Genomic DNA, 27,348 nt, shown 5'->3' on the forward strand with positions numbered 1-27,348 from the left:
ATCTGAACTGTGTCCATAGCACAAGTTCTATCCTAGGTAGGTTTGCCCAGCTCTGCCTGGAAGGCTGCATCCCCACTGAAGTCTGACAGCCCTCAGCCTGTAAAAATAGACACACCAAGTTCCTTACTGAGCAATCATTTAAAAAAAAAAAAAAATTAATGTTATTTCTTCAGCAGCCTTATTTTACCACCCAGGAAGAGTCCCTAACCTGGTGCTTATTGCACATGAGATATGCAGCTCTAAAACTTTGCTATTCCTGAGATTTGAATAGTTTAGCTATTTAATTGTTAATGTTATCTAAACTAATCATTCTAGTTTCTTCTATGAAGTATATGTAAAAAGCTGAATTAAAATGCCAAAGAGAAGGTAAAGACAAATTAATATGAAAAGGGCTTTCTCCTACAATAATCTAGTTCAAGGTGAGAATCTCAAGGGATCCAGTGGCAACCATCCTTCCACAATATCCCACCAGATAGGACTTTGCCCTTTGGCCAGCATATGTCAGGGCTCTGTGTGCATCATCAGAAATGCCAGCAACCAGCAGAGTTCTGGAGCAAAGATCTGAATCTGTCAGCTCCTGGGTTTACTGAGACAATGCTGCTACATGCCTCACTGACCACAGTTACATTCAAAACAAGAAGCTTTTCATCATTTATACCTCAGGCACTGACTCCTGCCAATTGGTATGTTTTTGCTCTGTCACTGTTCTTTTTGCAGGTGCTGTTGGACAATCAATGAACAGGAAGGATGGTCAGGCAGGTGGGCAAGGTGCTACTTTCGTATAGAAGATTTTCACTATACCCTGCTCTACATGAGCAGGGCCATAACTGCACTGCCCTGAAACCTTTACTAAGAGGGGTAATTTCAGCTTTTGTGCTTCTTTCAGGGCACAGCAATTGGCCTGGGACATCATAACTGAGTTCACTCACACCACAGAGCTATGAGCTATTATGCCATCATGAGAACCAATCTGAACTGCATCATTTTGAAGCCAGCCAGCCGAGTTAGAGGAGGTTTCTCTGGCATCCCACAGACTCCAGCATCTCAAATATGGTATCTGAATACAAGATTATGTCACCTATTACAGACACATTGGCTAACGTTCAAGCTGTTGAGAAGTAAGAGCAACTTGTTCCCATTGGTCTTCCTGTATGAGCTTCTGAATTACTCACCATCATCCAGAAAGTGGTAAAATTATATTTATGACTACTACGTAAAATTCAAACAAGACCTTTATTTACATTAGGTTTTCAAGCAGTGGGTGTTGCAACATACATAACAAAATTTCATACTACATTTTTTATAGGTATTCAGGTTGAAAAACTGATCTACAGAATCAATTTGTCAAAACTGGCTAAGCAAAAAATGTGTTAACTCGGCTTAAGAGTACTCTGTCAATTTTACATAATTTTCTATCGTTCAGAGTATTTCTGATGTCCTGGTTATAAAAACAGAATGCTCATGCAGGTTAATTTACAGTGAACTCTCTATAAATTTTACGTTCTTCACTTGTTCAGAAGAGCATACCAATACTCTCCCCGCCTTGTCTCACAAAGCAAGTATGAGTCCAAATAGGGAGAAAACTCAGGATATTTTTAACAAAAGAAAAAAAACAAAACAAAACAAAACAAAAAAAGATTTAGCAAGACAAGGAGTCAGAACTTTCATTCTGTGACTAAGTGAATTAGAATCTTTCATTCTGTAGAAAAAAGTTGTACTGTAAAGATTAAGCAAGTTCTTTTATTTCATACTAGCATTACGCAGCAACCAATATGAGTGTCTAGGTAAACAGAGACTTTGTGAAATGTTTTGCTGCAAAGCTGACCAGTAATGCACACAAATGATAAAGTCATCAACTCTGCTTATTGCCAGAAATAAAAAAAAAGGCTTCAGGAGCAAATAACACTGATTCATACTGTACTGTGCTCAAGCACTAGTAAACAAAATCTATTAAATTACATGGGTGGAAAAAAAAATCCAGAGCAGCTTTGTTATCTTAGTTGTGACACCTTATTTAAATTTCAGGCATTACTTCTTTATATCAGCATAAATATGTAGCCTTTTACAGGTTTTATGATGTGGTTACAGACATAAAAATGTTATAGTAGAAAGCAAGAGCTACTTCAAGGAATTCCAGACTTTGAAATCAGCAAGATACAAAGCTAAAATTCATATGTTCCTTTTCAAGTTATGAATACTTTCACTAAAACATAAATATTTTAACATATATTATTTTTTCTGACATTCAAAATTGTAAAGTCAATATGGCAGAATTATTGTTAAAAGCACATATTTACAAATATTCTTTTTTCCATACATAAAGTATTTGGCATAATTATAACAATCTTACTGCATACACAACTGTTTGCTTCTTTTTCACATAATGGTACACTCCTTATTAAAATTTACCAATTATGTACAAAAATACTTGAACATTTATTATAGAAAACTTCTATAACTACTGTCAACAGCTTGTAACTGCTGAAGGTTTAATTGAGAGAATATAAAAAAGTGGTCACTTTCTTCCAGTTAAGCTATCAACAAATCAAACACAGCTAAGATCAACATGAGCTTCCCAACAAAAGAGGGAGAATATTTTTAACAATGTGATTTAAAATGCAGTTCACACATCTGTTCCCAAGCACATTTAAACAGTCAATAAAAGAAAGAGGATACAAAACATACATACAGAAGGTGCTTTTTTTTTCTTTTCCCTCCACATTCCTATGTCTTGGCATTAGCTTTCCAGAGCTCTTCAGATGCCAGTCACTAAAATACAACCTAAGGCCAAACACCATTTTCAACAATAAAGATGATGGTGATGAACTCGAGCTAAAAAGCAAATCAAAAGCTTGGCTCCAATGGCTCATACAAATCCAAGAAACTGTTCAAAATTTTTGCTAGATTTTTACAAAATTATTAATGACTTTTGCAATTAGCTTTTGAAATATATGGATTGTAAACCAGCCATTTGTATTTTTAAAAATTGGCTCATTTAGTGAATTGCCTTGATAATAGTCAGTACTGACTCTTGTAACAAGTTAAAGGAGCAATTGAGTTGTACCTATTTCATACACAGATTGTATTTTAGGGTGAACTTTCAAGAACAGCAGAGAGCATTCACTAGAAAACTCCTAGCTTTAAAAAAAAACCCTAAAACTAAAACAACAACAACAAAAAATACATTAAGTGGAAGAATAAAAGTAAATTGCACCTCAAAAAGAAAAGGGATGTGTCACATACATGAATGGCACAAAACTTTTTCAGGATTCACCAGAATGGTGCTGTACGCTGAATGAGATACAGGTATTTTTCCATCTTAAAAGTAACATAAGCCAAGTGTGTGTTTCAAAATTTCCAAACCACATTCTTAGAACAGTCCTCTGCTGTATAACTTGCATTTTATCTCAGTTTTGCCACATACATTTGAAATGACCAACCTGTTCATCAGGTAAGAGAAACAACTTTCAGCCTACTTGCAGAAACATCCTAGTCTACAGACTACTTTGTTAGAAAGCGTGCATTTATCTCTAGTAGTAAAGATCCAGTCAGTATATTCTGCATTTTGTAAGAAGCATTCAGCTAACTCCGATGAGAGTTGTAGGGTTTTAGATTTTTCAAATAAAAATAAAGTACAAATAAAAGCATTTATCAGTATTCACCACCATGAAATTTAAAAAAAAAAATCCTCTCATTCATGCTTCCTGTAATATCTGGCAACCTAAATTAGTAATTTCATTTCAAATGTGCAACATAATATTAATAAGCATTTTGAAATTACTCAAAAGAAAAGGTGGACAAAATATTAAAGTGCCTAACTAAATGACTTTTACCATTTTTAAAAAATATTATTTCTTAAACAGTAACGAATGTGTAGCAATTAAATATAAAAGTGGCTTCTCATAGCTGAGAGACTTTGCGGGGCAGAGGCCTGGGCCGGGGAACCTGCTCAGTCCTCCTGCTGCTGTTTTCCAGGTTGTTTGGCCGAACCAGCTGTGGCTTGGGCGGCAGTGCCGGGGGGTCTGCGGTGGGCGGGATGGAGAGGCTGTGAGGTAGAGGAACAGGGCGTTTCAAAGTCCGCTCATACACGCTGTAAGGTGGTGGGGTTTTGCTTTCTTTTCTCACAGGTTCCTCAGAAATGCTGTAGCTTGGGACAGTCACTGCTGGTTCGCTGCCTTGGCTTTCAAAGCCTGATATTTCTGATGTGCTACATCGGCTGAGTGAAGAGATGCCGCTGCTGTAACTCCCTGACAGCGCTGGGGAGTTGGATATGAGCCCCGAGGAATGATACTCCACTGGAGACGGTGTGAATGATTGCACAGACCCCTGCTCAAAAGAAAGGGCAGAAGAAGAATTTACCTGGCACCCAGGAGGGAGAGTATTTCTCTGCTCAGACTGAAAATATACACAAACACAGTGCACATAACTCTGAGCTTTGATAAACAGAAATGGTTGTGCCCCTGTTTAATCAAGACCTGGTAAGAAACTGATAAAAAGCTCATTTCAGTAGTGCCTGGGTACACCTTAGATAGTGGACATGCCAGTAATTCTTATAAGTGGAAATAAAAGTGCTTTTAAATGTTATCTTACTATCATAATACCCTGGAAAAATCTGGAAGTCTTTAGAATACAGCCTTAGTTTTCCCAGCTGGAAGTGGAACGCATCACTGGGCACAGGGCATACCTGGGGGTATCCTGCCCCCTAACGCCAAAGCTCAGCCACTGCTGCTACCGCAGGCTCTCATATCCCAAATTCAGTTTCCAAAGCTTTTCCTCACATCTTTTAGTGCATTGCCATGCAGTGAAAAGTGCACTTACATCATGGCATCGTTTCTGAGGGTACTGTAAAACCAGTGTTGGGGGAGTAGCACAAAGCAGGTATCAAGGTAAGAGCCACTACTGGGTGCCAGCCCCCTTGTCTGCTGTTCCTGCTCCCATTTGGGGCAGCAGCAGAATGGCAGGAGATGACAGTATCACCACCCTTCCTCTCCCCCATCTCCCAGGTGTTCCTTTGACATACAAACACAACACATCACGTGTGCCTCAGGGAACAGGGCCATATGGAGGGCACAGGTGGCCAGAGGCTGCACCAGCAGCCTCACAGGTCAGTGAGGGAAGGTGAGGGACCAGGAGCTGAGGGCCCAAGCAGCAACAACAGTGCTGATGACAAATAAAAGGCATGGACAATAAAGGCATTCCTAAAACCACTGAGCAGTTCAGTCCACTGAAGCAACTTCAACTGAAAACTGTCAAAGGTTAGCTCATGCTTTCCAAGTTAAAATTTTTTTGCAACATATTTAATTATGACTGGAGTAATCTGAGACAATCCCAACTTATTGGCCTCAAGCCTCAGGCTAAAAAAGGGATGGAGAAATAAAAATAAAGACAAATTTCTCACTCCTGTTCTTGTTAGACTGGTTGATGCTCAGTTGCTCAGCTTGAGGTGAGAGTGGGAGCCATGCAACAAGGGATGGGAGTGGAGGAAGAGAGGGGCAGGGGTGTACAGAGCTGGCTGCACTGACTTTATGCTGTTGAGATAATTTTAGTTATCCATCTAGGACTGGATCCACAGAGCACTGAAATCAATGGAGAAAAAAAACTTCATTTATATCAGTGGATTTTGTTCTACGATGGTTTTCTCTGGTAGCTCGCTGTTAGAAGAAAGGCTAAAATCTGAGCCCTGTGTATGACTGGAAAAGCAAAGCAAGTTTTATTTAAAGCTCAACACCTGGTGAAGACATTTCAGACTTTCTCTGGAGCCTGTTTAACTACTCATTTCATGTTCCATTCCTCTGTATGCGAGGAAGCTCCAACTGCACTCCTACTCCCACAAACACCCACCGTCAAGGCTTTCAAATAAATCATGTATTTGGCTCCAGTTCCAAGAACACTGGACACTTGGAGTAAGTGATGATATATAATATTTAGGACTTTTGCTTTTGTCTTTCACAACAATGGCAAATATGTAAAGCCTGCATGGGTAACCACTTAGTTCTGGTATAGCAGCATAGACCACTTTTACCAGTAGCAAGTAACAGTCTAGACACTAAAACAGTCTCAAAGTGAGATCCAGCAGTTCTCAGAAGTATTTTGGGCCAGCATTGCTCTTCCAAGCAGCAAACCAGACCTTGTAAAATGCTTACATTCTGTCCAGACCTATAGAAGAAGAATGTTAGGACAAGCTTCAAACATCCCTAAGAATCATCAGTGGTCACAGCAGTATGTGTTCGTTAAGGATGAAAAGGAAGGGTCACTCCTCTTTGGACAAGATCCGAATGTTCTAAAGAGCTTCCTAGGAAGCAATTAGGGTGAAACTTGGGATCGGTACTCACTTCAGCAGAATGGTAATAGGACTATGGGGCACTCTGATGGTCAGCAGAATTGCTTTGTTATGAATTTGGACCACTGTGCAGACACAAGTTGTAATGTTACAGGCTTATGGGAAGGCAATCAGGACAATGAGTGTAGACTTGCAATTAGGGACCTCAAGGGGAAGGGAGATACTTTGGGGTGCTGGTTTCCTCCTCAGGCAGCGTGTATCTCTGCAGTATTAGTTAGGCATTGGGTTGCTGAGGAGTTACTTTGGCAGGGCTGCTTCCCTCTCTCCTTGCACCTGAGTGCCTGAAACACCAGTCATGCTCCTTTCTATTTGCTCTCCTTCCATATTGTTGACTCTTATATTTCTACCTGCAGAATCATCTCTGCTTCAATGGGGTGGCAAAGGCTATCTCCAAGACCAATGACATGTACTCTGCCAGCACTAGGGTTTGCCTGGAGGAAGCAGGCTGCATGTTTGTATGCTCCAATGCTGCGGAAAACACAGATTTCCCAGTCAAGTTTTCCAGAAAAAAGCTGGTACCAATATGTGGGTACCAACATATGCAAACATCTTGAAATAGAAATGAAATCTGCTCAGTTTAGCCTGGATCTTAAATTACTTTGGATGTTTAACTACCAGAGAGGAACCAGTGTTTAGTCACAGCCTATGCTTAATGTGTCCTACTGGCAGATGTCAAACTACTTGCATCTTCTTCTAACTGCTCTGGATCATCCTGCAGAGGAAAATGGGTATTAAAATGATTGAAGCAGGAAATACTGTCTAATGAGCCTCTAATCTTACAGCTCTGAATGCTGGAAGAATAAAACCAATGGGTTGCACAACAGGTTTTCCTGGCACCTCCCCCTCTTCCATGCTGGAGACAGAATGCTGGTTTTTGTACAGTATTTGATAAGAAAAAGAAAACATAATATAATCCCAAATAATGCACATTAAATATACACCATCTACCCCACCACACATGAGACCTGTCTCACAAAGGCAATTCACTGCAGTAAGACAGTACCTTCATTGGTGATCTTCCAGCAGGAGAAGGGGAAACGGAGGCTATGTGTCTTGCTGGTGATGCTGTAAAGGTAGAAAGATTTCAGTGCACTTGTGGCATTACAATTTTCACTAAGAAATCTTTTTAAGTGGATAGTCGATCATTTGATACATAAACATAATCTAGTTCTCTTGGTTGACGGCTGTAAACAGTTTTAGAGATTTTGTTTATTTTGATTTGTTCTCTGGGTTATCTTGCAGTGCAACCAAGTACAAAAAATTTCTGCATCTGCCTTTTCTGACAAATTTTATATCACTTTAAATTGATTTATAATCTACTAAATGATAAAAAGTTAAAAAAAGAGTCAGTATAACAACTTTTCCCTTTTTGTTCTTAAGAAATATCTTATGTATTTGTAAGTCAAATAAGGAAAATAGAAAATACATAATATACTTATATCAAACATTTACCTCCAAATCTACTAGAAACATGACTGGACAAACTCAGAGGCTTAAGTATAATACAAAAAATGTTTACTCACTTCTTTTAAAACAATTATATTTATAGTATCACTTGAGCAGCCTTTCCTTTAAAAGGAAATTAATCTTTTGAAAGCCAAAATGATTATAGTAACTGATGTACTTTCATGAATGCTGTGCATTTTCTGGCCAGTAAGATTCTTTGTGGTTAACGATCATTTCTGATTGCTAACCTCCAATTATCATAAAATCAAAAGACTAAATTTGATCATCCTTCCTCATACTAACATGAACTGTCTGAAACTGCTCATTCATTAGTGAAGGGGCAGAGTATTGGAAACTGCAGAGAACATTAATGAGATGAAAATACCCACAGAGGCAGTTCTACAGCCTTTCATGTAAGAAATCAAATAATAAGTTAACCTGCCCAAGAAGTTAAACATCAAACAGAGTGGAAAGAATCTAAGCCCTCAAGTACTGGAGCTTTACCTGAGATGTCCATGAACTCACCAGTCTGTGCAGGTCTTGGTGGTACAGGAGGAGATATAAGCTTTCCACTTTCTGATGTGTTTCTGGCTTCCTTCCCACTGTCCAGGCTCCAGCTGCTGGGGGTGGTGTTCACAGCTGGAAGAGAATGAACAAACTGTCATAGGCATCAACACTTCCAGTTCTCTGACTTGCTTTTATCCATGGCTGTAAAAACAGTCAGAATACAAGCGCCTAACAACATCTGCACTTACAAAGCTCTTGAAGAGCAGCCATCAATGCCATGGATGCCTGATGGATGCACCTGGCCCTCAGGTCAGTTTGTGACCAGCAGTGGCAGCCATCAACAGCAGCAGAGATTGCACTCTGTGCGCTGCAAATCCAGCCACAAAGGGAGATAAGCTTGAAGCCTTTTAATATAATCAGTTTATCTTTGCACCAGACTCCTATTTAGAGGTTTCCAGGCAGGAGGGAATAGACTATTCATAAACTGTTCCCATTAACTCATTTTATATACAAAAGGGACTAGAGAAAGAAACTCTCCAAATTCATATCGACCTCCTTCATAAAGCTTTCTGTGCTAACATTCCTGTGTTACCTGCATAGACTACCAATCCAGAATTGAGAGAAGATGGAAAGAAGGGTGCAAAATGTAGGGAGTAAAAATTGGAAGAAATTAAAAGTGTCTGACTGCAAAAAAAATCAAATTAAGAAATTATTATGGACTGAGAAAATTTCTGTACACTTTATATCTGTGGTCAAGGATCTCTGCTTGATTATGTAAATTGACTACCACCTTGACATGCATAAAAGTGGCTGTTTTCTTTATCTGTTACCCTGATCAAATTCTATGATTTTAACTAAATGATCCCATAAGGTCTGGAACATCTTCCTTGATAGAACTGGATTATCTCATGTCATCAAGATGTCACCAATATTGGAAAGAAGTCAGACAGAAGGAGAAGGCATTTAACATGGGCAGGACAAAAGCTAATTTGAAAAATACAACTCTCATTACACTTCTTAAAAACAAAAAAAAGGAGTTGAAAATAACCACTTCAACCTTCCATTTTTTTCCTAAATACTCCACCAAAAAAATCCCCCACCTTAAAACCTCAAACCTCTTGCTTTGTCATGACACTTTCCTTCTTGTTTACTTATTTCAATTGTGAGTAGAGAATCACATGCAAGGACCCTGTGTTTATTTACAAAGATGAAATGAAAAAGCAAAGTATTGCTGCTAACTGATGGCATCAATTATCACTATTGTAGCAACTCTGAAAGCTCTCAGACTGCAACCCCACTACACACCAGACTTAATACAATAAGTACAGTAAAAATAACACTAATCTCATATCTGAAACAATATTGTTACAGTATAATTACACTTTAGTTGACCCTGTGACCAATGAACAGAATAATCTATTTTCCAGAGGATCATTTTGCTTTGTTATTGCCAAAATATGCAATACAGTATTTGCTTTTCAATGCAAGCTGTCACCCAGCATGGCTTTGCCCTCATCCTAAAAATCACCTGGCACCAGACCTAGGTACTTCAAATGCCTGAATCTCTTGACAAGCCAATTTTTTTTCTTTTAAGTCATCCAAGCAGTCCATTTTTTGGACTGCTAAAGCCTTCAGGAGAGAATACTTCATTTTAACAATTCTGTGATGTACTTGGCTGCACGGGCCAGTGGAAAAGTTTTGCTATTTCCATGTTAAATTATTTCATATGTTTTTCTGCCATGTGAAAAAATTCCACCTGTGTTTCATAACAATGTAAACCCAAAATTAACTACAAACCCCAGCTTTTATTAAAGCAAATCTGATTCCTGGTCAGTACTTATTACAGTATATTATTAAAAGTTACTTTCTATACATTTATTTTACTGTATCCTTTATTCAGCATACCACAAAGGTACCAATATGAAATGATGGAGCATATTATTGATGTGAGGCACAAAATGAAATCATGGCAAAAAATTACTATGCTAGCAATATTTGATTTCCCCATATTCAAAATTATAAGAGGCAATCTTTTTTCTATGGAAATACATATATTTCCCATTTACGCTAATTAAAAACAAAAACCCCATAATGCAAGAAGCAGCAAATTGGTGTTTTCAATCCAAGTGTAATCAGAAGCACACTGAGTTCTATTTGATAAACGGGACTTGCAGGAACCAAACTTCAGGATTCTGTCCATCTCTTTACCTTCCCTTTGCTCCATTCTCCAGATCTGGCTTTTCCCCACATACGTCTCTCTTGAGAAGCAGAAAGAACAGGTCTCACAGGCAGCCCGATGAAACCTGCTGCTCCATCACTCCCTCCTGCAAACTTCTGGGCCTAATTTGAGTGCAAAATACAGTCCTCTCCTCTTTGGCAAAGTGTTTTGACGCTTAGATCTATTAGCATAATTTATTTATTTCCTTAGAATGTTTTGACACTTGGAGATGACAGTATGCACTCAAAAGAACAGGCACTCTACAGGAACATGACGGAGTAATTAAGTTTTCATTCTTCAAAGATTGGCATGTTGTAGCACGTCTGCTTACCTTTGTCAGAGCCAGGCAGATTGGAATCACTTCGTGGCAAAGCACCATCTCCAATATGATTAAAGAGCATTCTCTGTAAATTGAGAACAGCATGGTTTACACATAGCTCCTGCTATATTTCAGTAGCCTTTCAGAAAACAAATATATTTTTTTATTATCCCCTCTCATGCCCAGGTCTGCTTAGGAGGCAGAGTGATAAACATCACATAAGAACATAAACAGTTTAATTAAAGTATGTGTATACAGATAGGGAGTAGACTAGTTTTCTGAAGATTGCACACGCAGAAATTGGAGGGAGGATTATTATGTACTGAGTTCTGACAGTTTCCAGCACCTTAAAAAACATAAAAAGCTAATTCCTAAAGAGATATCTTAATAGATTAATTAAAATAATTGCAATAAATTCATTACAGAATTAGGATCTGAACAAGATAATATTCAAGTTATGGCTGTTACCTAAGAAAAGCATTATGTATTGTTTTCCAACCCTGACTTTTTTTTGGTAGCAACCTTCTTACTTCTCTTGTGGATAAGAGCTGACCCATAAAGCACGTTTGTCTTTAATTTTCTTAATATCCATTTTGTTTACAAATCACAGTAAATGTATGGAAAAGAAATTCTACCATTGATTTAATTTGGAGCATTCAAATAATCCATGGATCACTAGTTTGTCTTGAAAACATATATAAACAGCATACAGTTAATCCTACAAGTAATTCAGACATACTTTCCAGAGGAAATGGCAACAGATAAACATGCGGGGGTTTTCTTACTTTTTTTTTTCTTTAAAAGCAAGATCAGATTATCAGTGAAATCCAAATAAAATCCTATTCTTGTGTCTCTTTCCAGGGCTCACAGAGCACTGTGCCAAGCTGGTGAGGCACTATGCTGGGGTTCCACAAGATGGCAAACCCAGCTGCAAAGCAATCATCATTGATCTAATATGTTGCAGCTTTGTGTCAAAAAGTGAGGAACAAATACTTAGACTCAATTCAACTTCACTTTAAACATCTCAGAGACAGAATGCTTTTGGCACACTTTGAGCTACAGTAGGTGTGCTGTATATCATATGAGAATCATTCTAGGTCAGGCAATATCTATTTTCCTGGAGTTACCATTAAACTGAGGTGTTAAACCTACATATGTACTCTGATGTGACAGAGAGCGTGACCATATGTTCCTGCTTGGTCTGGATTGAGTGACCACTGCCTAGTGAGCCTGCAGTGCACGAGGATGTGATGGACAAGTGTTGAAGTCCATTTTCTGTTGCAAGGGTAAAGAGCAATGGCTGAAATAGCAACTGAAATTGGAGGAGATAAAGAGACAAAAGCTGAATGAAATATAAAGAAACAAAGACATACTAAAAAGAATGAGATAAAAAAACCATATGGAAGAACAAGAACAATCACAGGATGTTTAATGACACACAAATAAAAACCCCAAAAATGTGAAATTCAAAAAGCTTCAGTAGGAAGAATAATTGCGCAAAAAACTAAGGAGGCTTGTTGACCAGTCAATAACAGCAGCCATTCCTCTTCAGAGTACAGGAAGAGCTGGAGAGACACTGTACAACCATTCAGCCAGAGATCACAAAGCAAGCACAAATGGATGTTGACTGAAAACAGCTGTACATAACCTTGAGCATCAATTTCAATGAGGAAGCGGATGAAATACTGCTGTGGTCTTGTTCTGTGAAATCCATCAAACTTCCTTAAATAAGGGAGCTATGGCTTGAAAGACTTGAAGTTCAGGACTTTGCCCATGAATCTCACATCTCCTGGCTGAAACACTAATGTGAAAATTGCCTTCATCAAGATGTATGTAACAAAGTAATTCATAAACGGGTGGTCCTTTCCTCTCAGTGTGAAGCTCCAACCAACGCTGTTGAAGTGGTGTTAGAATGAAAGGAGGAAGGACAAGGAACAGTTTGAGCAGCTAAATTTAAATGAGAGTTGCAGATAGATAAGATAGCTCCTTACAATTGTCCTGAGGAATTCTTTTCCCCTTCTTTATCAGAAGGCAGAGAATCAGGATTTTGTTTCTGATCACAGTCCATTTTTACTGCTGAGGGAACAGCAGAGAAAGAAATTTCACCTTTCCCTGGAAAGATATATCCTTATTTACAGTTATAAGGGCAGAAAGAAACCGTCAGACTTTCTCATCTTTGAAATGTACTTCACTGTATGAGCAAGGAGATTTTCTACTTACCCTCTCATGGGACACTGAGGGTAGAGACAGATTGGGAGACTTTCCTGCTGGGCGAGTCTCAGAGAGAGCGGAGACTGGGCCTACGAGCTCCTCAGCCTCCCTTATGCAATCTCGGATAGAGTGGGGGACAGAAGTCGCATTCCACTTGGCAAAGCAAGAGTTTGTAGTCTGGGAGCAAAAACGGGATAATTTTTCTTTGCGGCAAACTGTAAAACCGCTTTATATAAAAAGAGCATCTCCTGATCTTTCCTGTCTGTTGTTTTGGCTCCACTACCACTGACAAAGTGCCCAGTAGATCTATCTGCTCTAAGTAGTTCCTGAGAAGTGTCCTTAAGTCTGGCTAAGCCTCAGTATTACTTCTTAAGCCCTCAGGTAATAGCATGAGGACTTAAACAGAAAAGAGATTAAAAAGTAAATCAAGAGCCAATTCAACAACCAAAGAAACAAGGGACAAGAAAAGAGCTAGTTAGAAACCCATAAATAATTTCTAAAATAAAGACTCCTGGAGCTGGTTTTTGTCAGTGGTAAAACTTCTGAAAGACATGAGAGTGTTGAAAGGACAGCTTTTAACACTGTATGTATGTTCTCATCTTTTTCAGCTTCAGCAAAAGGTGCATTGTGTGATGGCAGGGATTAAAACAGCAGCTGTGTTAAAGAAAAGCACTTTGGGAAAATAGGTCCATTAAGAAGAAAAGATGAAATAAGGACTCAGTATTGGCCAGCTTACCAAGTTCATGTTGAATTTCAGAATACTCAAAACCCACACATTTCATACATACAGACCTGTCTAACAATATTTTAAGGCAAGAACACAATACATTGTTTTCTCTGGTGTAACAAAATGTCTATCATTTTTTTCTGAAACTACATTGGAAAATAGGAATTGCCACATGGAATGGGTTATTATCTCACAGTGGCTACGATTAGATTTCTCAGAAGGAAAGAAAGGGGAGCTCAACAAGGACAATTGACATGATAAGAGCTTTTCGTTCTTTGTCTTCTTCCCTAGATTGAACAAATGCTTGTTGTTCCAACAAGCAGGCTGTGTCATCTGGTAAGTCTCTGCATCTCTCTCTCACTTCAGTAAGTAAATGTAAAGAAACAGACCTACACTTAAAAAAATCAAGCAGAAATATGACCAAGCACTATGTACTCTTCACATCTCTTACATCTAAAATATTTTAGAGTATTTGCTTATAAAGCTATTAAAAAAATCCCTTGAGAAGTTACAACAGTGAACAGGCACTGAATCTGCTCGAAGTTCAGTATGCACCTTTATTGTCTTCCTAGCTATCTGTGCTCCAAGGATTCCCAACAAACTTCTTACCTGAGAAGTTTCCAAAGGAGTCGGGTAGATGGCACTGCAGGGCCTCTCTCTGGGAGACAGGCAAGAGTTTTCTCGGGAATGCTTATGTTTGTCAGACAGCAGAGGAGAAGCTAGAATATAAATGTGTCTAGTGATTAAATTCATGCAGTGAAACTCAAGACATTTCAATTCTATGCTTATGACAAAAAAATCCTCTGTCTCTAATAATTCAGATTCTCCAAGTAATTGGCTAAATACCATGTCTGACCAGTAACATCATGCAGAAATTCAGCTGTGTAACATATCAAGAGTCTTTTAATACAGTTTACCGCAGCAGAGAAGCACTGACCTCTGGCACTGGATGGAGCAGAACTGGTCACATTAGGTGAAGCAGAATGAGTAGAACTCAGGCTTGAGGTAGATGGACTAGGCTGTGCATAGAAGAGATGTCATTGTTACCAGATCACTTTTACTGGTTTGGAAAACAAAAATTTATAGCATACTTTTCACTAGAACAAAAACCTTTAACTTCTTATCAGTAATTCAAAATAGCAAATCAGTATAAAAACCCTTAATCTAACTACACAAAGATGTAACCAAATACTAAATAAATAGAAATGTAATTAATACAGTAAAATAATTACATCACAATGTAGCAACTGTACAGAAAAGTCTATGCACTGTCAGATCACTTTGTATCATAGTCCATTGCTACTTACTACATTTGTAAAAAAATTAATGCTCTAATTTAAACGACAGAAAACAGTTATATAAAAAAATATTTCTAAGTGAATGAGTTTAACACCTCACTTAAAGATTTGGTTTTTAAAAGAAACATCAGCAATAGTTATGAGATTTCTGAATGAAATAATAGAAGAATTAATTTAGTAAATAGCCTTTTGAGAAAGATTCTGTGCAGTTTGAAGAATGACAATAAATTATACCTGCATGTTAAAAACTTCATCTGAGCTTTCTGACTGCCCAGTGATGTTGCTGACTTCAGCAGAAGCTTGGGATGACAGCGATGAGGAAGAATAGCGATTGACAGCTGGGTAACTCAGGGGGCTATGATAAGAATAGTGAAATATAAAATGGTTAACTCTAATTGTCAGTCATAATTTTTCATGTGAGAACAGCGCATGTTTATTAATCTTTAATTGGGGGTGGGAAAAGAAAGAAAGAAGGAGAGAGAATACATCTACCAGCTATTCAAGGCTGAACACACTTCAGCCAGACCATACAAGAAAGCATGCACATAACAGAAGTATTTATGGGTCATCTTCCATGGGTAGCAAAAATATGTGATTACTAATATTTAACTTGCCTGCGTCGTGGTATTACCCTGGCAGCATCAGGGCTCATAGAAACAGGTATGGAATTCCGGCATACACGAGGACTTCCATTTGGGAAATGAACAGGGCTAGCTTGTACACAGGCAGAAAAGTCCTGGTGAGTCAATAAAAGAAGATTAATTAAAATTAACATAATATCTTAAGCATTTAATAAAATAGAGATATGTAGATAACTACATATAAATGTAGTTACATGGTATTTTGGATCAGCTTAATCATTAATAAGAAGAATATTTTAAATTTTCAATAATGATAGTTAAACATTACTATTAGTAAAACATGACTACTTTTCTCTGCATAGTATGGGAAGTTTATGTTTCTCTTTGCAGTACTGCAAAAAGGCTACAAGCTGTAATAGGGACAAACAACCAAAAGATGTCACTGTTTATTGCTTGGGAAAATGTACCAGCCCTTAATGCAGCTGAACAGCCTTCTGTTCTATCCTTGCACCTGCTCATGTGAGTACCTGTATTCCCAAACTTGACTTCATCACAAAGAACTGATCCACCAGCTTTTTGTGCAACGGCCTCATGTCCTGTGGCACCACCTTCTCGTGCACTGCCAAGCCAAATTCTAGAATCTGGGCCTGCAGAAAGGAAAAAAATATTTTTGATCCATTTTCTTTAAGCTCTCATCATCAATTAGGATACCAAAAAAAAAATAAATATCCAAAACCTACCTAAATCTCTGAAAGACCAGTAACCAAAAAAAGGCTAGGACCAAAAGCAAGCCTCTTCCCGTTCAACTTTCTCAAAGGTTTCACTTATGCAAATTCAACTGTAATACTAAAAAACACTATGGATAACATAGTGAAAAATCTGACTTAATGGGAACTTTACAAAGGAGTAGTTCTAAACCCTAAATAAAAGCCATTTTCTACAAGAACAGCTGTAAAAAGCATGAAACAACAGCAATTTTCAAATCCTCTGTAATATATTGGCAATGAAGTCCATGGTCCCCTATCTTATTTCAACTCCCCAGAGACCTCCATAAGTGGTGGCCTGATGTATATCCTTGACACAAGGTATGACATGCTTCAGAATTAGTGCTAAAACCTTAATCTTGCTCAAATTTGGTCACGTGCATTCAAAATATTGAACTGGTTACATGAGGAGTCAGAGAAACTCAGATTTAAAAACAAAATAGCTAGGGAGTGCTGTAATATCTTTGGATGAGAGCTCCTGGCTGATGTTTTCAGGCAGCCTGTGATCAGGCACGCAGCTGTACAGCATCCCTGACCTGGGGTCAGGACTGCAGCACATCCATCCACACACAGAGCCATGCCAGCCCTTCCAAATGCTCTGTGCTAAATCAGCTCTGGGTGCCAGAGAGGGTTGAGCTGCTGTTGCTTGGAACCCACATTTTTCTTACAGGAAGTTACTAACTCCAGTTTTATATTGTAAACTTAGTGAGATTAACCATAGCTTGAAAAAGTTAGATTATAATGTCAATTACTATACATTCTCTCAGTGAAACTAAAGCAAGGTCAGTGAATCTGTTGTGATTTATACTGTCTGAGGACCTGTCACTTGGCTGATCTGACCAAAAGATCCGACAATGCTGATGAAAAATGGAATTTCCATCTTGCCAAAGTCTAAGCTGGCAATAAAATTTGAAACTTCAACATGCTGCATAGAACAAAAATAGATAAATGCCAGTTAAAAAAACTGAAGTATTAGTAAGATCTTTGATTTTAAAATATTCAGCATTTTCAAATGGAAAAACTTCATCTTTGAGGCTGGTAGGTGATTGGCTTATAAATGAATGGAGAAATAATGCAAAAAACATATAACACATAGAATACTCATACATTTAATTTGATCAATTTGTGTTTATCTTACTGCCTACCCACTTTTCCAATTAGTACTATTTATCTTTCATTGCAATAAGATTTTGAATGCTTTTTTGCTCTTAAAGCAAACCTTGTAGTGAAAATACTTTCTGTAATATTGGTAAAATAAAAATATATGCCAAAGCCATCAAATTTTTCAATGAAATAATGTTTATTCTGTCATAGTGATAAAATATTTTGTGCAAATATTTGTATATGAGCATGACAAGACAGGCCTCTCACTCAACCTTTATTTTACACAAACCAGTTTGAAATTATTAAGTTGATAATGGAAAGGACTAGGGAAAATATATTAGCATGGCCCAGAAACCTGCTTGTATAGAAAGCTACTCTGTTCTTGGAATCTAACTCAGAAAACATTGAAGACAACAGGGCAATTAATAACCTCTGATATTTTTTATTTTATCTGGGGACATTTTTTGGTAGAACAGCTGAACAGGCCATCACGTCAGTCTTTTCCCCACTTTACCTGCTCAAGTGTAAGTTCTCTTAAGCGTGTGATCTTCTCTCCATCTTCTGGATGGTTCAAGATGTATTCTTTGACAAAGAACGCCTAAGCACAATAAAATGACAAAGTAAAACAAAGTGAGTAAAAACACACCACTTTTATTTCTTTTTTTTTGAAATCAAGTTTCTTGATAACATTTTCAAATGTTTTCTAAGTTCCTTTGAACTGCAATAATTAATAATGCATGTTAAATAAGTAATTAATCATATAGTCATTGGTGGAGACCATTGGCAAAAAAATGTAGCCACTAGTGAATGGATAGGTTCAACATTTGAAATATGAAGGTGCTGAAATATGAAGCTTCTTCCTCATCAGAAAATAAAAAAAAAATACAGGAACTCATTTAAAGAGGAAAAAGAGGGAAGAAGGAAGACAGAATCAAGAAGGCAGCAGATAGTCAAAGGACACTTTTTAAAAGTTGGAAGTTGCCTTAAGGGAAGGAAGATAATAGTAAAGACATGGTCACTCTTTCCTTGAGAGCAAATGCTCCCAGTGACTGAACTTTGAGCTTTGTACAGGGCAGAAGGGAAAAGCAGGTGAAATGGAAAAGCATTTACAGAAAACAGGACAGCAAGAAAGGTAGAAGATAGAACTGGCAAAACAACAGGTAGACATATAAAGACTGAAAAATGGACATGCAATGAGAAGAATTGGAGAGAAATGGAAGAGAAAAAAAGCCTCACAATTATTGCTAACAGTTTTGATGTTTACAAAACAAACTGCTAAAAAGTCCTATTTCAATACAGTGAGAGACAGAGGGCAGAAGGGAATCGAAACATGAACATTGTCTAAGAGATCAAGAATTACAGCCAAGGACAATAATGAGGAGCAAGCTAGAACCTTTGATATGCTTGTGAGGAATGGAAGCTGTGCAGTCACTGAGCTAGCTCTGACACTGCTAATTCAAACCAGACATAGTTCTGACATGACTGTATTTCTCCAGGGACTCCCTTCATCGTGCTTCACTATGCTAAACAGTTTTGTTGTTGTTTAAAGGCAGTTTGGAAACATAAAAAATGTTACTGCTTTGCTTCGGTCTCACAATTTTCATAACACTGCAGTTTTGATGACAGATTCTAACACTTTGCTGGACTCAATTTCTTGTAGTTTAATTAAGATGCAGTTTTACCAAATTTAACACTGTTGAGTGAACACTGAATCCCTCAGCCTTTGAGACAAGTGGACAGAATGCTATTCAAATTGACATTTTCAAGGGAAAAACCAGCAGACCCAAATATCTCATAACACTATTTGGAGAAAGAGAAATATCAAGTTGGGCTGCAAAAAAACAGTAACTCTTTTTTTTACTGAAGTTTCATAATTCCACTGAATTTTGTATAAATACAGCATCCCAAACATTTAAGGCTTTCCTATTGTGATTCAGAAATTATAATAATGAGGAACAACTGTTAGAAACAAATCCAGTGCTAGACATTTCTAAATTGTATTTATTTTTTTAAATGCCTTTCCCCCCTCCCCCCAAAATAGCTTTTCTTAAAACTTGGAAAAGAGATACAAGAAAGATCAAGAAAATTATGATTCTTTAAGATAATGAACTACTTGTTGAGAATTTATGTGTATGTGTGTGTGTGTGTGTATATATAAAATAAAATATATATACATATATATATACATGCATATAAAAACTAGAAGGTTAGCACAAAAAATAAAATTTGTTAGTTGGCCAGAAGTAACTCCTAAGCCAGAAAAGCAGTGTATTATAATAATTTACCTACAATTGACTGGTTAATTGAAAATTTCAAAAAAAATCACTGAAGAATGCAGGGTTAATTGTGAATTGAGTCATCTTTGGAGTAAGTTTATGGTACTACCTAATGCAAAATGGTTATTTCAATAAACCACGTCACTTAACATTACCTAACCCAAAAGTGCAATATAGGTATAATTACAACAATTATTCATACAGCACTTTCTGTCCTTAATTCATACAGAGGAGCTGCATCTGTACAGGGAAAGAAATAGGATTTTTAATAAACAGAAAGTAAATTGCTTACCTCTTGGTATCTAGCAACTCCACCATTAACTGCTGCATCAATGACCCCATTTAGACACATTGTGAGAGGGTTAATGTTCTGCATCTGTCGAGTTTGACACTGACTAATCAGTGTTCTTAACTGCTGGTTTTTATTTTCTAAAACTTCAATAGCATTCTCAAGGGGGCTCATTTCCACCTGAAACATGAGTGAGAAGCATTGCAAACAACTTAATCTTCAGTTGAAAGATGAAATATATTGCAGGTAATTTTTGATTTCTTAACATAAAACAATATTATTCCATGTCGTAGAGTAGTTTCAGAGACAAAGTACTTCTCAGCTGGGGGAAAGATTTGATTTTATCATGCAATTAATGATCAAAATAATCAACTGTCACTCTTTTGTAGATTCATTATCTGTCCTTGAGAGATGACCCAGCCCTTGTTGCCAAACATTAACATACTTTCAGCCAGTGGTGGAACTCCTAGAATTCACGATTAAACCTTCCTTGGTAATTACCTAAAAGAGGCTTGGGGTCAGGGAGCTTAATCACTTTAAAGGTAGAGAGCAGAGCTGAAGTATTGGTGAGTTAGTTTCCTCATCCAAAGTGAAGTTACCAATGAGACTTTATGGATCAGGAATTTGAATGCAAGCTTTGAGCTAAAATAATGATCAAGTTACAGTCAAAGGCAGCCTTGAGCAGGATGTGCCCCTCAACTCTCAAGGGTGGGGAAGTTCTTTCAACAGGTAATGTGAACTGCCAGAAAAAACAAATGCTGAGTATTGGGAAGAGTACAGGCTTGCAGCTGCCTATAATTTACCAAAATACACAAATGTAAATCTGAGTCATGACCTCATACATGCCCAGGAAAATTTCTTGCAGTTTACTTTTGTAAATGGTGACTGTAAGGGTAAAATGCTAGTAAACTGAAGGTCTTCATATCAGTGGTCATATTAACCTAGTAAAGACTGAGCAGGAGTCAACTAACAAAATTTTTCATGTGACATACATTTTGATTTTACTAAACTCCACCTTTGGTTTTCTATAGGAGAATATCAAGATGGTGACATTTTCCTGCTACGATAAAAGTAAAACACAGCAGAGTTTTAGAGAAAATCGATGGTACTATGGTATCCTTATATTTAATGGGATTATTCTAAGACTAGCTTTGACAAGAAGGAAGAAAGTTACAGATGCTATGTATACTCCAGGGCTCAGCAATTGACCAGTTATTTAGAGATCTTTATAGGAGGAGCCCTCCTCCAAATATATCTAGAATCTATTTGAGGATTTTTTAAGTAATAGAACAAGGAAGGAAGAGGAAATTCCAGTGTGTCAATAACAGAACGGTACATTTGCTGAGTTTTAAGTAATTTACTGACATTAAATGTTGCCTTTGGGTGTCCATTATTGTTCTCAACTTCTTTTTCCTCAGCTGTTTAAATGAATCCTAAGGGTAGTTCTTAAAAATACTTTTCAAGACAAGAGAAAGCAGACAACTCAATATACTTTGTAAATAATTTTGTTGTAGCCACCTTGAGAACTTGGTCAAAGAAATTACATATGTGTAATAAATCTTAAAGCAGTTCATTCACCAACATATGATTAAGGAAGTAAACCAAGCCACAATATGTATTGACATGAGTCTCATACTCACCACTTCACGTTTTTCTACTTCAAACCAACGAGATATTCCAGGTAAACTCTGCACCAAGATCAGTGTGGTTCTCTCTACCCATAGACTCTGAAATATACAAAAGCAATTTATTTCCCTATTTGACTTTGTATCTTCCTTAATTATTACCAGTTTCCTTTATGAACACCTTCACTAAAGTAACAGTATACATTAAAAAAAATACTAACATCCAAATTCTACTGAAATGTAGAATAAGTCAATGACACTTGCTTTTTTCTTACTTTCTAGGTCCTACTACTAAGCAATAATTTCTGCTCATTCTTCACTCTTAAACTTTATTATATATTGTCCACAAATCCCCAAAAGTCACCCACAACTGCATTGGTATTTTAATATTTCTTTTCTGATCTAACATCTGAGAAGAACAAGAGTTCTGAAGCAGAATAACTTACAGATCAGAGAGCATGATTAGGTTTCCTTTGAGAAGCCCTATTCAAGATTCCAGAATGCATAGCTGATGGGAGACTCAAATATCATAGTGGTAAACATTTTGTGCCAGAGGTTTGTCAAATGACAAATCAACACAGAGGATAGTGCTTACAGAAAAAATATATGTAAGCTGTACAGTTAAAACAAAGCTCAAACATATATCAGAAGACAACAGTGACTCAATTTAGCTAATTTATTATCTTTACAGTTTTTTCTTCTAAATTTATAACAAAATTATTATGGGATAACTCTTTTTGTCAGACTGAATACCAGAACATATTCAGCATCAGGATGTTCTTCTAGTGGGTAAGAATTAACATTACACCAAAAGATGAATTTTCACTGTGACATTTTTAGTAGAAGGAACAGAAGTGATTTACCTATTAGGGAAGGTACTATTGCATTTCCCTGAGACATTGCATTTCCTCTAAGTTCAGAGGTAGTTTTTAGTCTTGATATCACAGGAAGAGGTCATGATGCTGCAGTTCAGTCTAAACTGTCTCTCCCTTGCTCTAGAGAGAAATAGCTTTAGGCAATCCTATCCATACCCCAGACTACATCCTTAATGTTTTCCCATCTGCCTGAGAAACTTTTCTGAGACTGCTCTGTCCAGTTCTGCCTTCTATACAAAACAACGCAAAAAAAAGAGGTAATTTTTTCAATTTTAGTCACATTTACAGCAAAACCTCTGCATCTCCCATATATTTTTGATACTATTTTATTAAAAATACAAAGTGAAATACTCAAACCTGAGATACCATCTCCTCTAGAGAATTTGATGTACCACACTCAGCTGAATAATGCAAATGCAGATGATTTTTAAATAAGGCACTTTTGTTGATGTTACAAACAAATCCATAGGTCCACTAGATCAGGAAAGGGCATGATACTTTACCTTGAATTCGTTTTCCTTGTCCTTGGTCCCTTTGTGAAATGGTCTGTCATATCGGAATCGCCAGATGTGATTTACTTTGTAAAAGCTCTTGATATTATCAGGAATGCCATCTCTCTGCAAAACTTCCTGGTTTTCTGGAATTGGTGTCACTGCATAAATCTGCAAATCTATGCGTAAGGAGTTAAGGCTATCCCACTTTATTCAAATTAGCAAAGCATATTGACTCCTGAAGCATTACAGAAGAAAAATTCTTTAAAAAGCGTGCCTCATAAAATGCTTTTATACTGTTAATGGTTTGGGAAAGGAACCAGAGAGATTTTTTGATTGAGATTTCTTTGTACTGTTTTGTTGAAATTTTCATCTTTATTTTTGAAATAGAACTACTTACAAGGAATAGTACATAAAGGGATTTAGTTAAATATATTCTTATATAATATGTCATGCTATGCTAAAATAATGTTGTATTGTAAGAAGTTAAATTACTGTACCTTGAACTGCTACACCATTATCACAGTGGTGATAGCTCTGTAGGTATTTTTAGCTAAACAAATAATGTCAATAACATGTCAAGGAATTCTTAAATAGAACCAAAATTACAGAAGGAACTTCTCAACATAATAGAGTGAACTGGGACAAAATGCAGGGAAATTCTCACCTGCCATTTATTTCAGTGGAGGCACCGTGTGATCGAAATTGGCTATAGGTGTACCGACATTTTTTACAAGCATAGAAAATGTAAGTGCAGAGTATGGCTTTGTGATTATGTGGATACACTGTGCTTCTGCCTGAAAGATGGTCTCATCTGGCTGATTAGCATGTTGCATAGCAATGGCATGTGGGAACTCATTCAACATTCGCTGCTGGAAGGCCTCCAGCCTTTCATAGTCATGTCCTCGGCAAACAAATTCCTTATTCTGAGAGGAATAAGAAAACAAAAAGCAAGAGCAAGTTGCATGAAAATAAGTGGGATCCAACACGCACTTAAATATTGATTTTCCAGACAACTTTTGCATCATTTAAAGAAGGGAAAAAGAAAAGAAACAAAAGGCAAAAAATAAGGAATACAGAAAGAACAGGTTACTTAGAAGAAGGACGTTTTATCACATAAGTTATGTTTTATTCAAAAGTCTGGAAAAATGTAATAATTACACTTCAAAATTTAATAAAAATCTAAAGGGAGAAATTTTTCTTAGTGGATCAAAGAATGCAATTAACGTGATATATCAGACTGCATAAAATATGTAACAGAAATATAACCCAACAAACATTTAAGACAATGAAATGGGTTCGAAGTCAATTCCATGAGGAGCTAAGAAACTTTGTTCTGATGTTGTATAATTCTGAAGAAAAATATTGCATAAGAAAATTATAAAGGCATTCAACTTGCCTTACCCTGTAAATGTTGATTAATTATCAGCTTGGAAAATTAAAATGATCTAGTTTTTACAACACAAAGTAAAAGGATGCTCCTGGCATTGAATTCTCAGAACGGAGACTTTCATGGGAATTGCTACAAAAAAACCCCTGTAACCATATTATTGTTCAACTACGAATTAAAATGCGAAAGCTTTATTACGAAGTTTAGTCTTTATTTCTTCTACAGCAAACACAGTCAGATTTACAAGCTGCTTTGCCATAAAAAATTTAAATCAAATGTATTATGCCTGTCCTTGTTGGTGTTGCAAGCATAAATACGTGCTGTGTATGTTTAACTTCAAAAATTCATAAGAGGATGCATAAGCAGTGAAAGACTTAAGGTTTGAAAGTACTGCACTGTTGTGCAACTCTTTCCATTACTTTTACTCTATCAGTTAAAGTCTTTCGGATTAGTATTTTCAAACTGGTTTATATAGAAGTTATATTCAGATGAATATTAGGTAATCTCAAGAAGTATCTTTCCATCAGACTCTTTTTGAGCATTATTTTAAAAGGCAGAGCTTCATGCTATACTTGCCAGTTAGAAATAGTCATTTTCCCCACCACTAAGGTAAAGACTAATCAGGCTTTTTAGGCCTCCACCACATGGGAGGCTCCTTCATCATTTATTTTAATTACCACAGGAAGAGGAACTTGGATTATGATTGCAGCTGCTCCATGAATAAGACAAATTCTGTTCTCTTCCCAAGGTGACAGTCAATGCAGCTAAACTACTGCAGACTGTGGAAGAGGGGACAGTGTAAACACCACTGACATTTTCAAGGGCACTTCAGTAACTTCAGAATTCCAGATTAATGATCAAGATTATTAACCTTTTTATTTGTCAGTTTTAGTACATTAATAATCAATTAAATTCAGCATATAGAATTTCTAAGTCATTTTTACAAAAAGGAACTTGGTAATTGCTTAAATTGCTAATTGCTTAAATGCTAAATTGCTGATTATCCCACCACCAATGGATACTACTTCTGACAGACTTTGCCTGAGTACCTTCCAGCAGGAACAGAACAGAAGAAAGGGAACAAACTACCATGAACCACTGGTCTGTGGAACAGTGTAGGTGCATGGTTTCCAATAGAAATGTGAATATTGTGTTTCTGTGTGACTCTAGAAGCCTAGAATTTGGCTTTTCATTAGTCAGGAACTTTTCTTAGCCATGAAACATGAAGGTAAAGAATTTCTCACAGGATAAGTACTTGCACATGGTATGAACAAATTTTAACACAGTGAAAGTGATTGTGAATGACAGCATTACTCCATTCTGTTTATTTTCATTTCACTTACCCTCAAGAAGAATGGGAACTTTTTCCCATAGAAACCAACTCTGAAAAATTCTGGCTCCAAGCGCTGTTGATCCATAATTTTGTCATACAGAGATGCTTCCATCATCTGTGTGAGATTGGGAAGAAATGCAATTAGTCTTTTTTGAAAGTGTGTTTTTACCATAAATTATCACAAAAGGGAATGTCTTTCACCTCTGGAGTAATGGAATTGCAATATATCTCTGAGCAACAACTAGGACACCCAGAAGTTTCTGAATGCATCAGATTAAGTAATTATACCTCTTAGGGATCTGAAGGTTTCCAAGAATTAAAAACTAAATCCTTTAAAATATGAAGTACTAATATTAAAGGGGTAAAATAGAAAGACAGTTTGAAACATATGACCCAGTAATCTGCTAATCACCCAAACACATGGCACTAATGTGGTCAGTTAAATCAGCAAAGTCTAATTTACATATTCAAGGCAATTGTGTCCAAATCACACCAGATTCCAATGATTTAAGCATCAAATATGAGCTCCTTTAAAATGTCCCAATAGCAATTAGCATAACGTTTGATCAATACATCTGTTTTTTATTTCACTCATAACACTGACACAAGGGGAACTTAATACCCAAGTTCCCTTTCTCTGATGATATTTTCAGCAAAGTTTTCAATACTGTGGAAAAAGCCAAACAGTCTTAGCCCTATTTCAGGTATCACAGACAGCTATTTAGTATGCATATGATATCAATAGCTGCCTAATTATAATGCTATGAGAAATCCCCACACCTCCATTTTTGGATTAACATTGGTGGCACAGATACAGCAAAAGAATATTTCAAACACAAAACACATTCAGTACAATTAATTAAACATGCATAAACTAATCATTTTATTCACATGACAATAGTCAATTTGCTTTTGCTTACAGGATTCTGCCATTGACATATCAAATTATATATGGAATAAGCAGATAACAGAGAGTCCTGCCACTTGCATAATTTTGCATAATGTTGTTAAGCAGCTCTGAATTAAAGGGACTTCAGTCAGTCCTAGCAGCAAGTATCCTATATGTATAGGGAGTTTATAAGGCATGTTGTAATACAAAATTGAATCCATCAGAAGGAGGTAAGAAAAGAAGACTCAATAATTTTTAAAAAATACTATCTGAATAAATGAGAAACAATGTTTAGAGTTCTAAAATGAAAGATACAAGAAGACTGTACCAAGAAACACAAGAAACATTCATTTTTACTATTTATTATTAAACAGATCATATTTTTAAACAGTAAATTAAAAAAAAAATGTGTGCATTGCCTGTGGCTTTGCTTGCAATTACAACTGCAAAGTCATGCTGCTACTCCTAGTGAAGGACTGCACACAGCACATTTCATGGATAAACTGTAGGAAACTAATGAAACTTAGTTTGTATTGTTATTTTTCTGCATAAGCATGCATACAAAAAGGATGCTGTACAGGTACAAATATTTTAAGAACATTAATTTATAATTAAGAACAATAATAAAATAAAGCAACCTGGTCTGGTGGAAGGTGTCAAGCAGG

The 27,348-nt window shown here is 36.8% G+C and overlaps 1 protein-coding gene across 1 annotated transcript in view; it reads right to left on the reverse strand.

The window, feature by feature from the left end:
• Nucleotides 1-1,250: 1,250 nt before the first annotated feature.
• DOCK4 (dedicator of cytokinesis 4) overlaps nt 1,251-27,348 on the reverse strand; it is a 224,171-nt gene continuing 198,073 nt past the window's right edge. The window contains exons 39-54 of the mRNA XM_058804667.1: nt 25,805-25,909; nt 23,856-23,997; nt 23,084-23,250; nt 21,721-21,807; nt 20,084-20,260; nt 18,030-18,113; nt 16,175-16,294; nt 15,681-15,802; nt 15,301-15,421; nt 14,706-14,787; nt 14,378-14,487; nt 13,051-13,218; nt 10,843-10,915; nt 8,312-8,425; nt 7,344-7,405; nt 1,251-4,326 (exon numbers count right to left, since the gene is read on the reverse strand). Of these exons, the coding sequence (XP_058660650.1) occupies nt 3,901-4,326; nt 7,344-7,405; nt 8,312-8,425; nt 10,843-10,915; nt 13,051-13,218; nt 14,378-14,487; nt 14,706-14,787; nt 15,301-15,421; nt 15,681-15,802; nt 16,175-16,294; nt 18,030-18,113; nt 20,084-20,260; nt 21,721-21,807; nt 23,084-23,250; nt 23,856-23,997; nt 25,805-25,909 (2,160 nt within the window). The 3' untranslated portion in view covers nt 1,251-3,900. The remainder of the gene's footprint in view (nt 4,327-7,343; nt 7,406-8,311; nt 8,426-10,842; nt 10,916-13,050; nt 13,219-14,377; nt 14,488-14,705; nt 14,788-15,300; nt 15,422-15,680; nt 15,803-16,174; nt 16,295-18,029; nt 18,114-20,083; nt 20,261-21,720; nt 21,808-23,083; nt 23,251-23,855; nt 23,998-25,804; nt 25,910-27,348) is intronic.

Source organism: Ammospiza caudacuta, chromosome 5, assembly GCF_027887145.1.
Source record: "Ammospiza caudacuta isolate bAmmCau1 chromosome 5, bAmmCau1.pri, whole genome shotgun sequence".
Lineage (NCBI taxonomy): Eukaryota > Metazoa > Chordata > Aves > Passeriformes > Passerellidae > Ammospiza > Ammospiza caudacuta.